General features: G+C 36.2%; 1 protein-coding gene across 3 annotated transcripts in view; it reads right to left on the bottom strand.

The window, feature by feature from the left end:
- Window positions 1-244: 244 nt before the first annotated feature.
- Window positions 245-12310, bottom strand: part of USP9X (ubiquitin specific peptidase 9 X-linked) — a 127194-nt gene continuing 115128 nt past the window's right edge. For all 3 annotated transcript variants that reach the window (XM_082865243.1, XM_082865244.1, XM_082865245.1), the window contains 7 exons: window positions 11951-12136; window positions 11260-11480; window positions 10944-11032; window positions 6879-7035; window positions 6366-6578; window positions 5905-6000; window positions 245-4165 (listed from right to left, as the gene is read on the bottom strand). In XM_082865243.1, the coding sequence (XP_082721369.1) occupies window positions 4028-4165; window positions 5905-6000; window positions 6366-6578; window positions 6879-7035; window positions 10944-11032; window positions 11260-11480; window positions 11951-12136 (1100 nt within the window). In that variant the 3' untranslated portion in view covers window positions 245-4027. The remainder of the gene's footprint in view (window positions 4166-5904; window positions 6001-6365; window positions 6579-6878; window positions 7036-10943; window positions 11033-11259; window positions 11481-11950; window positions 12137-12310) is intronic.

Below are 12310 nucleotides of genomic sequence, written 5' to 3'. Positions count from 1 at the left end.
CTTAGAATGAACAGTTAAGCCAGCAATTAGATCACAATCCCATTTCTGAAAGGCTTAGATGTGAATGTAGAAAATAAGGGCTGAATTCCTCTACTTGTAAACATTTCCCCTTTAAAGTTCCCTTTAAATCGATTACACCTCTACTTTCCGTTTAGAAATCTTATTTTAATAAATAAAAGGGGAAACCGAAATTTAATTTATAAAGTTTTATTTTTGTATATGTGCTAAATCTTAGGAACTGTGGACAATCTTCAGTCAGTCTGTTGGCTTGTAAAAGGCTGAGAAGTATGTGATCTGGGTGGTGAAATTTCCTCTTGGGAATCTGGATTTCAAAATGAAAAAAAATTTTCACTCATTTGCAAGTTTAAAACATGGTGCACCTTTCCCCCTTTTTTTCTTACACCTATAAATTCGGAGGAAAAGGGCTACATTTCTGCAAATGTAAAATAATCTAAAATAATCGTAAATACAATCGGCAGCAAGTTCTTAATACATTTAGCACTTCTGTAGTGATTTACCACACCCAAAACCTTATTTTCAAACACTAAACACTCACATAGGCGCAGGACCAATTTTGGCTGAGCCCTGCTAGGAAACCAGTACTGAATGGTTTTTCTCAGTAACACAAGAACTGGGGGGAGGGGAGGGGTGTTTTACTTTCTCGGCAGTATGTAGTACCTTCAAACTAGAGACCAAAATTGGGCACTTATGAAAAGGCAATTAAAAAAAAAAATCCAGTTATAATTCTAAATAAGGCAGGATATATCCACCAAAGTAACCACAAAATTCAGCAAAGTAAGAGTTCACGGGAAAACATAAGCTGGAAAAATACTAAGAAAAAACGGAAAGGAACTATTTTGGAGTAGTCATCTGAGTATTCACAGACTTGCTTTCATTTACAAATGTAATTCAAATAAAAAAGGCTCCTCATGTTTTTAACCCACTACTAGGATTAAATACTTAAGTTGTTATCATTCACTAATAAAAGTTAATCATGAAAAAAATATAAAACATTTTAATTCTAAATTTGTACATATAACAGCTAAAAGAGACAAGGTTGGGAAATTATCATTGAGAGAAAAATGAACCGACAAAAACCCCAAATATGATTATGTTCTTATTTCTGCCTCTACAATGCTGAACATGAAAATTTTGTTGGTGGAGGGCTTAGAAACAGCAGCAATATGGTTCTTACCAAGTTGTGCACTGAAATACTTAGATCCAATAGGGCAAAGCCCTTGTTCACACAGATTAACAATGAAAATATCTTCAGTCTTTTTAACAGATTCTACTGTCTTCTATAAAGTAATCATGCCATTTAGAATTCCGGGGGTACTTCTTTGAAAGGAAGACTAGTGATTCCGCAACAAACATGTAAAGTAGGAAATATATATATGGCTCAAGAAATCAGCTGAGGGAGAATTAAATAATCTTTAGGCACTTTGAAGACTTGGAAGTTTAAAATGTGCCATTTATGTTCAGAAAAAGACCTCAAAATCCACCACTATGCTGCTCTTACAATAACATGCATCTTAAAATTTTCAGTTATACATTAATGCTTGCTTAAGAGTTAAATATAGAAAATAATTTGCACAAACAAACAAAAATAACACTCTCCATTCACCTCTCCTAGATCCTGGTCACAACACAGACCATTCTTCCTCAAATGGAGGGGGAAAGGATTCACAAGCCCTCACCTGGCACTAGGGGACTTGTAAATTCAAAGCAACGGAAAGTGGGATCTCCCTCCAAGGAGAAAAATTCACAGCCTTTTAAAATGTCAGGTTTTTCATGTCTAGGAAGTCATTCATTTTAAAATTAAGTATATTACATACTTTTGTTAAGGACCAGGAAACACAAAAATCATCTCAGATGGTTAGATGGTAATATTTAATGATAGCAACTTGTCCAAATAAATTTAGCCTATTCTGCTCATTGTTAAGGAGGCTTGGAATTGAGGAACTTCTAAATTAAAATTACCAACTGGAACTGCACACAGTGTGTATGACTCTGGCTCACACTTAACAAACTCAGATGTAATATACTTAAGGTAAAAACAGGATCTATCCGGTGTCAAAATTTCCTAATATTACAGAAAACCTAGAAGCACAGATTGACTACAGAGTACTGCAAATAAGATATCCAAAGCTTTATCTTAAATACCTGCCCCTTTTAATCACAAAATAACACAATTCTCAATTTTGTTTCTGCTTTGTTCAATTCCAACTATAGCCTTTTTGACAAAACATTTGCCTATTAACTGAATTGTAAAAAATACAACCAAGCTTGTGCTCATTAAATATACATGTATATAAAAAACATACAAAAAGTACAAGATTGATTATGTTAGGAAACTTTTACAGTGTCAACAATCCTGTTTTTCTCTAAGTCTTTTAGTAAAGGGCCAAAGGTCAAATCTTTCTGTGCACAAAAATTCAATGTGACTGAACTCTTGAATTCAGTGTCATGCCTAGGCATGCTATGCACAGAATTATTTTTAATATGCAGTCCTTAAAAAAACAAACAAAAAAAAGACAAAAAATTAACCAAAAAACCAAAACACACCACAGGACAAAAAGTTCTTCTTAAATCAAATTCTATTTGTGAATTCAGCAAAATAATTTCTATAAAATAAAACAGCAAAATATTTAAATAGAATAGGGTGGACTGTATCTGTTTGCAGGGGTATTTGGTTTTTAGACAGGTTCCAAAAAATCACACACATTCAAGTTACCAATGCTCTATTAACTGATGAGTTCCTTATCTTTAATTAAATGCTTATTCTGAAATTATACCTCAATTATATTAACTAACCAGTTTCCTTTTTAATTAGACCCTGCTTCAAATGTTAAAATTTTTGGAATAATGGAAAAGGAGCTAGGACAATTCTTGCTTTCAAGTAAAACTGTGACTGAGCAGCAGCTCAGCCAGACATCTTGGTGCAGTGGTACTCCAAATATTGTAGGATTCTGACTTCCACTTCACTGGGATCCAGCAGAAGGAAAGTTTTAAAAGGTTCTCCTAATAAGCTCTACCAAAGAAACAGAACAAGCACACCAAATACAGTCTTCTATTATGCTCCAAGCATCCTGGCATAGCAAATTTTTGCATATTTGTTTTAAATCCTTTAAAATTCCCATTACTGCTACTTAAGTTTCCTTATCCCACCCAGAGGTTGAACTGTCAAACATTAGATGTAAGCAACATATGTGTAACTGAAAATCACCTGTTTATCACATTTCTCTCCTTGTTTTATATTTTATATTCTAGGTGTAAGACGGAAAAGCTCTGAGCAATACAGCTGTCACACTGGGACAACTGCTGTCATTATGGTAATTTTTTCCTCATTGGCTACACTAACCTGGTGTGAAGCCATGCTACATGTTACAGCGTAACTATAGCTTCAAAGTGATTAACCTAACCTCAGAATAAAAAGGCAATGAAAAAGATCTAGAAACAATGTTACATCACCAAATTTTCCACATCAACCAAATAATTTAAAGGTTACCAGCCTTTCACTGCTCATAATAAAACTGACTCCAGTAGCAAAGAATTAACATGAAACTATTGGTGCGGTTGAAATGGATGGGCTCTGGTTTGTTGCTGTTGGTTTATTTTGTTTTTGTAAAGGAGCTGATCCAACTGCCGTTAAGGCAGGCAACACTGGCTGCAGAGTGCAATGGGTGCAACAAGGAAATAACTTTTGTAGGTTTTGTAGATCTGTGAGTCTCATCAAGAAAAAAGTTTCTTGCTTAAGAATTAACAGTCAAACATTAATATACTATATACACCTTTGCCATTTACACATTAGCATCAGGCCATTTATTACAAAACACTATACACTTTCCACTGCAGGCGGGTTATATATTGACAGCAAATTTCTGCAGGTAAGACAGTGAATAAACTTTCCACTCCATGTTGATTAGGAATAGTTTTTCTAGTTTTAAATATTAGCCAGACACAGAAAAAGGTTGGACTGTAAGGCCTGGGTGCACAGTCTTGATGGAACCAGTTAATCATGTGCATTTCACTGATCCTTCGTCTGAGGTGGGGATACTTCTTCACTGCCTTCATAATTTTCTTGTGCTCGTTGGCCAGTTCTCTGAGGGTTGTTCATGTGATGTGCTGCTGGGCCTGTATACGGCTGTCCATGCACATGGTTATTCTGGGAGGGGAGAAGAGATCTGCATGTTAAAACTTTTCATATATTAAACTTCAACTTTAAAGATCACAGGCTGAAGTTTGTAGAAATGTAAACATTTCTTTTATTCCTAGGACTTAAAAAGAGTAAATACACTTGGGCTAATGATGGAAAAGAAAAAAAAAAAAAAAAAAGTGGTTTGAAAGAGAAAAGGTAGCCTAAATTCAAACCCCAAAGCCCCAAATAAAAGCAGTGTAGGTCTGTTTAATTCTTTGGCCAAAGTGATTTTAAGTGCCAAAAATTATTTAGATTCAAGTCTGACAAATACGGGATAACACAGCCCATTATTGCTCGTGGTAAAAAATATTCATGAAAAGGGATCTGTGAGCTGGAACACCTCTATCCTCACTCTTCTGAGCATCTTGAAGCTCCCATATGAGAAATCTGATTGAATGATCATATGAGGTCTGCATGAGCAACAACCCTGAACACAGGATGATGTTAATGAAAACAAAACAACACTGAAAATAATGGATTAACCGGGCATGATTAATATATGAGTTTTCTCACGGCCGAGGAAAGTAACTCTTCTCCTTGTGGATTTGGGTCCTTAATGTTTTAAACCCCTGAACTCATTATTCTGTATGTTCCCACCAGTCAAGCCAAGAAGATCATAGGCTTTAACTTTCTGTAATTTCTATTACGAAAATTAATATGTTGAATATGCATTTTCCAGTCATATTCAACATTTCTAGTCAGCATGCTTCTATTTCCACCCTGAAATATAAGACAGAATGCTTAAATAATGGTTCTGAAAGCATGGTTCCTAGACCAGTAGTAGCAGCAGCAGCAGCAGCAGCAGCAGCAGCAGCAGCAGCAGCAGCAGCAGTTGGGAACTCGTTAGAAATGTAGTGAATGAGAAACGCTGGGGTGGGGCCTAGCACGCTGCTGCAACAGCCCACCAGGGATTCCCATGCTTGTGCAAGTTTAAGGACCACTGCCTCAAAAGCTCTGAATTAGTCACATCTGGGGTTTAGAAAGAGACGCTCTCATTTAGAACGTTTCTTCATCTAAATTTATTTAGTTATTGATTTCACAGAAAAATTCATGGAAATCTGTCAAATCCCTGATTTTTTTCCAACAATTTTTACTGTCATTGAAGTCTTGGTTATGCTAAGTAATAAGCAAACACTTCTTCCTTCACTGCCATATCTTAGTGCCCTTCAAAATCCACTCGCACACTTAGCCTAACAGGAAATGTCGTCTTAATCCATTATACTAAACTAAATATTGATTATCATTTTATATTGATGTGAATAATCATAGTTTTACAAACGTCATCTACTAGTACAAGAAGGGCACATATCTGACCAGGAAAACACCACAGGGGCAAGCTCAAACATGCCACATTGTGACCCCATGCTAACCATTCCTCTTTTGATCACACCCCCAAAGCTAGTCTAGATGATCCCTCTATTACTTTACAGTCACAACAAAAAACGTAGCCATCCTTTGGGCTTCCCTGGTGGCACAGTGGTTCGTGCCCTGGTCCAGGAGGGTCCCACATACCGCGGAGCGGCTGGGCCCATGAGCCGTGGCCGCTGAGCCTGCGCGTCCGGAGCCTGTGCTCCATGGCGGGAGAGGCCACAGCAGTGAGAGGTCCGCGTACCGCAAAAAAACCAAAAAAAACCACTTAGCCATCCTTTAAATAAAGCATAAAGATTGGTTCTAGGGAATAAAAACACGAACCAAGCCCAATATACCTGCTGATACTGAGATCCAGGTGAATGGGGGTATAATGGGGCATCTTCAGGTGGAGGCGACTCATGCTCATCTGGGGCATCTTGGTCATCTGGCTCCTGATTTTAAATATTTAAAGATAAAGAATTACGTAGCCAAATTCAAGTTTAGTTTTATTTTTTTTTCTATTTGAAATAAAATCTTTAAAATCTAAAAAACTGACCCACTAACAACTTTTCTTTTACTACAGATAAACAAAGTAACTGAAAGGAACCTGATTTGGATTCTCTTAGAAATACTAGATTCAGGCAATTTCACAAATATTTCTCTAAAAGAAGGCTCCCTCATTAAGACCACATATAAACAAACTTCAACATAATTTTTTTTTACCATTATCATTAATACATAAACACTGGCCTATAAAGTGAAGAATTACTTTGCTTTCTTCCATTTCTATCTGCTGCACACTGGCGGCTTTTTTTACCTCCTCTGGACAGAGTTCACAAGCTTTTGCAAGTGTCATCCTAGCACTATGTGATCTCTCCAAGAAATAACCATTTGATGTTTCATTGCTTTGCACCGGAGGAGACCAATTGTTGTAAGTGTATTGAGGATTGCCAGTGTATGGTCGTCTTTCAAGTTCATCTCCAAGCCATTCCACTGCCCAGGTCCACTTTCTTTTAAGATCTCCATTGCCCTTCAAAAGAAAATAAAAGTATATATGTAAAAGGTTTTGGAATGCTTTTCAAAGGTAACTTTAAACGACAACTCCAAATTCTCATAATTCTCTTCTTTTAAAACAGAATCCTTAATTCTGATTCAGATTTCTACAAAATTATATGTGTGTGTGTATATATATACACACACACATATATATATATATAGAGAGAGAGAGAGCGAGAGAGAGCGAGTGAGCGAGAGAGCGAGAGAGAGAGAGAGAGAGAGAGAGAGAGAGAGAGAGAGAGAGAGAGAGAGAGAAAGGGAGAGAGACCCTCACCTGCAGAATCTGGTAAGCAACAGGACAATTGCTAAAGAGAGCTACCATACATTTTATACACTGGTATGCTCTTTTTTGATAGTGATTCTTAGAGCGCTGGATTGTGTCAAAGAGCCCATCTCGGTCATCTGGGATTCCTTTAAGTGCATTATGAATTCTGAAAGAGAACCAGATAAATAAAAACTTCTAAAATCAAATAGCAGCTAACATTACTGAGTGCCTACTATGTGCCATTCAATAAATGTCTTTGATGTAGTTATGTAATCTAATGCTAGACAGTAAGTCCTCTTCTTAAACCCTTGAACACAGATAAGAAAAACAGAGAGGTTAAAAGGCTTGCAACCCAAGGTCATATGGCCGCCTAGTACCAACTTATTACCAATCCAAAATGACAAATATCATATGATTCCAGTTATACGAGGTATTTAGAGAATAGACAAAAATCAGAGAAAGCAAGAATAATGGGTACAGAGTTTCAGTTTGGGATGATGAAAGTTCTGGAGATGGATAGTGGTGATGGTTAACACAATATTGTGAATGTACTTAATTCCACCAAATTGTACACTTAAAAATGGTTAAAATGGTAAATTTTGTTATGAATATTTTACAATTTTTCAAAAAATATTTAAAAATTCACCTGCCTGCAATTCTACTCTAAGCTATATAGCCAAGAGAATTGAAAACAGGTGTTTAAAAAGAAATACAAAACTTGTACATGAATGTTCACAACAGTATTATTCACAGCAGCCAAAAGGTGGAAACAACCCAAATATCTACCAACAGATGAACGAATATACAAAATGTAATGTACCCATACAATGGAATATTATTCAGCCATAAAAAGCAATGAAGTACAGATATGTACTCTAACATGGATGAATGTGAAAACATTATGCCAAGTGAAAGAAGCCAGATACAAAAGAACACATTGTATGATTTCGTTCATATGAGATGTCCAGGCAAGTCCTGGATATTTTGCCTATGCACTGACAAATTCATAGAGATAGAAAGCAGATTAGTGGTTGTCAGGGGCTGGGGGATGGGAGGACTAGGGAGTGACTGCATAATTGGGTTTGGATTTTCCTTTTGGAGTGATGAAAATGTTCTGGAATAAGACAGTGGTAATGGTTGCACAACATTGTGAATGTACTAAAAGCCACTGAATTGTATGCTTTAAAATGGTTAAAATAGTGAATTTTATGTTAAGTGAATTTTACCTCAATAAAGAAACAATACCTGAAAAACCTTTTGTATACCTTATATTTTACTTAATAGAACATTCCAAATCAAAATTCAAGTTTGTTTTGTTTTTTTGTATTACATGCATTTATAAAATCTGTTTTGTTTGGAAATCATGACTTTGTAATTTTGCAAAGTTTAATCATTTCAGACCACACAATCAACCATGTACAGGCTTCCTGCTATTTAATCTGAAACATTGCAGTGTATATTCTGTTTTTACCTTCAGTTTTGTCAAGTGATAATGAATCAACTGCTTTCAAATGCCGTTTTTATCAATATTACCTTTCCCTCCCTTGTTCCCCAATGCTTAACGGTGCCAGGCCCACGGGAGATGCTCCATAAATATACACTGCTTACTAAATGACCTAAAAAGCCCACTATGAGAAAATTATTTTCAAGCTTGGTGCCAGGGACTCATAACAACAATCTTATCATTACACAAAAGTCAAATTCCCATGTTTAATCCGGCACACATGCCTTTAGCATTATTACTTGCTCTAATGAAACAAGAGAACTAAGATGTGGCTAATTGGCTTAAAGCTATAAATGCTTACAATATTTTCAAAAGAAAATAATGAAAAGTTAGATTCCATTTCAACCAACTCTTAAGTTTCAGATCCTTTGATCATATTGAGAAGAATACTGGTAGTATGCAAAATAAGCAGCTATAGTTTTAGAACTACTAAATTTTGTGTTTAATGAAAATTGATTTCTGGTTTAATGCTATTTTTACAATATTAATTCAACTGTTGGAAATCTATGATGGTAATTCTGGTGAATAATTTGAAAATATTATTTCATGAATTCTGGCATTTGCAATCCCCACTAAGACTCAAGATTTTAATTTCTCTTTAAGCATTTTGTTGTTATAAAACTTGTAGGTATGTATGTATGAATGTATTTATTCATTTATTTTTTGTGTGGCCATGCTGTGCAGCATGTGGGATCTTAGTTCCCCGACCAAGGACTGAACCCTTGTCCCCTGTAATGGAACCACTGGACTGCCAGGGAAGTCCCAGGTTTCTGTTTTAATTATTACACTGACAGACAGGAGGCAGTCTGTTATATAGATTGTCAATTGTTTCCCAACATAAACTCTTACACTATTGTCCATGTAGGGAGGGAAGTTATAAAATCTGGCAAAGTTGCCAACTAATTCCACAGTTCATCATCATCTGTATTGCTCTTGGGATTAAGGATAATGTATTAAGCTTTTACGTAAAAAGAGGAATTCTGGAGGAAGCTTAAGGGACAGCTAAGTTGGATAACCTTAGTCCTAAATTAATAAATATTAAAAATAAAATTTAAAAATTAAATAATAAAATTAAAAATAAATAAAAAATTGCTAACTCCTAAACCTCACGTACGTATACTGAAAAACTAGTTATGGTTCATGCTCATTTATTCACGGATTCCATATCTGCAGTTTTGCCTACTTGCTAAACTTTATCTGTAATGGTAAAAATCAACTCTTTGCAATTGCAGTCACATGCAGAGTAGCAAAAACATCTGAGTTGCCCAACACACGTTCCCATCTGAAGTGGAACAAAGTGATATTCGGCCTTGTTTTAGCTCATACTGTAAACAAGTATCCATTTTCCCATCTATTTCAGTGACAGCTTTTCACATTTTTGTGCTTTGTGTTGATCTCACTGTTTAGAAAGGGCCTCAAATGTTTAGTGCTAAAAAAAAAAAAAAAAAAAAAAAAAAAATGTTTAGTGCTGGGCTTCCCTGGTGGCACAGTGGTTGAGGGTCCGCCTGCCAATGCAGGGGACGCGGCTTCGTGCCCCGGTCTGGGAGGATCCCGCATGCTGTGGAGTAGCTGGGCCCGTGGGCCGTGGCCGCTGAGCCTGCGTGTCCGGAGCCTGTGCTCCGCAGCAGGAGGGGCCGCAGCGGTGAGAGGCCCGCGTACCACCAAAAAAAAAAAAAAAAAAAAGTGTAGTGCTTAAGTGCTGTCTAATGTTCTCTAAGCCCAAGAAGGCTGTGATGTGCTTTGCAGAGAAAATATGTCAGATAAGCTTTGTTCAGACCCGATTTATTGTGAATTCAACGTTAATAAGTCAGCAATATATATTAAATAAGGTGTCTTTAAACAGAAACACACATTAAAAAAAGGTTATGTATTGATTGGTCGAAAAAAAAAAGTAACCAGGGCTTCCCTGGTGGCGCAGTGGTTGAGGGTCCGCCTGCCGATGCGGGGGACGCGGGTTCGTGCCCCAGTCCGGGAGGATCCCACATGCCGCGGAGCGGCGGGGCCCGTGAGCCATGGCCGCTGAGCCTGCACATCCGGAGCCCGCGTACCATAAAAAAAAAAAAAAAAAGTAACCAGAGCCTGGCAAGAACCTAACCCTGTTTTTCCCCCAGGAGCAATGATTTAGTATTTGCTCATTCAGTGTTCACAGTGACTTTCAGACCGTAACTACCATGAATAACGGGAACTGACAGTACTTACTGAAGGTACTATATTTAGATAACCAAATGTTATCTCATGTAATTCTAAAACTAACGTAATCTAATCCTAAAATAACCCTAGAGCATCATTAATGAAATTGAAACATTTACAAAAAAATCCCCCCAAACATAAAACACAACAACAATTGAAAGAAAAAGGTTAGTATATTAAGTATGCAGCTTGGGCAATGAGAGCAAAAAGTAAAAAATGAAATAAAACTGTGAGGAAGGGGGGACCTTTTTATTCATTCTTGTCTTATGTTTTGTTTAAGATACATTTATTAGATATTCAAGAGGTAAAAAAAAAATATGTGCCGACTGGTAATTTCAGTTACTCTAAAAGCTGGGCAAGGAACAAAAAAGGGTATCTACCTGTGAGTCTGCCAGGAGTCCTCAATCAGTAAGATTTGCAAAAGCAGATCCAAATAGGGCCGGAGTTCATAAGTATAGGAATATGCAACCTTTAAAAACAGGTAAGACATGGTGAAGAACTTATTTTAAAGCAGCAACAGTGGTGATCCTTTTGTAATGTGTAATGTATAAAAATATCAAATCACTATGTTGCACACCTAAAACTAATATAATTGTAAAGTCAATTATATTAAAAAACTATTAAAAAATAAAAATATAAAATAAAGGAATAACAAATCAAATTATAGAGACATATGAATGTATATTTTCCTTTAACCTGCCAGAGAAGTTCACTGAGGACAGTAGATGAGAACTGAGGATTCTCCCAGCAGCAAAAACGAAGCAATTTGACGGTTTCCTCTGAGTTACTGCAGTCCTCAATGATTTTCTTCACATAACTTGTCCTCACAAATAAAATGTCTGCCACATTCTGCTGAATTGGCATTATAGGTTGTGATAAATTAGGATCACCAAAAGGATTGGGAAGAGGAGGATTACCTAGAATACAGATTTGTCATCAATGAAAAACTAATCAGCTTCTCTACAATAATACTCAGCTTTCACCACAGAAAATAGCTTATGAATTTTTTATTTTATGAAAATAATATTTTAAATCAAGTTTCCTGAGTACAACAAAGAAAGTAATATTAAGCATTATAATGATCACATATATCAAGATGATAAAATATAAAATTGAAATGCCAACACTGGCGTTTTCTTTATATAAAAGTTAATTCTTAAAACTACTTCATAAACAAGGTACCAACCTCAGCAGCAAGTAGACAGAAAGATTCCCTTTAAATATGAGAAAAAGGTGCAGGACTCAAAATATTATAAAATATTCCAAAGCATGGACTTTCAGACTCTCGTTTTATTTTTAAATATCTTTGGAATTACTTTGAATCAGGTACTATATATGGCCAGCAGTACTTTAAAACCAATGTAAAGAATGGAGTATTTGACTTTACCGTTGATTGAAGACTGCATTCTTGATGAGACATTGCAGCATCGGATTAGCTGTGACACTACTGAGTATAATTTGCCTAATTCAGCATACTGATACTTGATTGGAGGACCTGGACCTTCATCTAAAGACACAAGCATAAAGGTAGCAGGTACACTCAATTTCAGAAGCTGTGTCTTCTCCGCCACACCTACAATAAAGAAGGGAGAAGCAAGAAGAGAGGGGAAGAATTATATGAGAGGAAAGAACTGGGACGGAAGGGCTTCATAATAAGATATTTTTCTACAACTTTTATGATCAGAAGATCACTTTTACTTAGCATTCAGAACCAAAAATCTACTGAGTTAGTATAACTGGATTTAAG

This window comes from Leucopleurus acutus, assembly GCF_964270905.1.
Source record: "Leucopleurus acutus genome assembly, chromosome: X".
NCBI lineage: Eukaryota > Metazoa > Chordata > Mammalia > Artiodactyla > Delphinidae > Leucopleurus > Leucopleurus acutus.
This window is presented reverse-complemented; position numbering and strand designations above follow the sequence as displayed.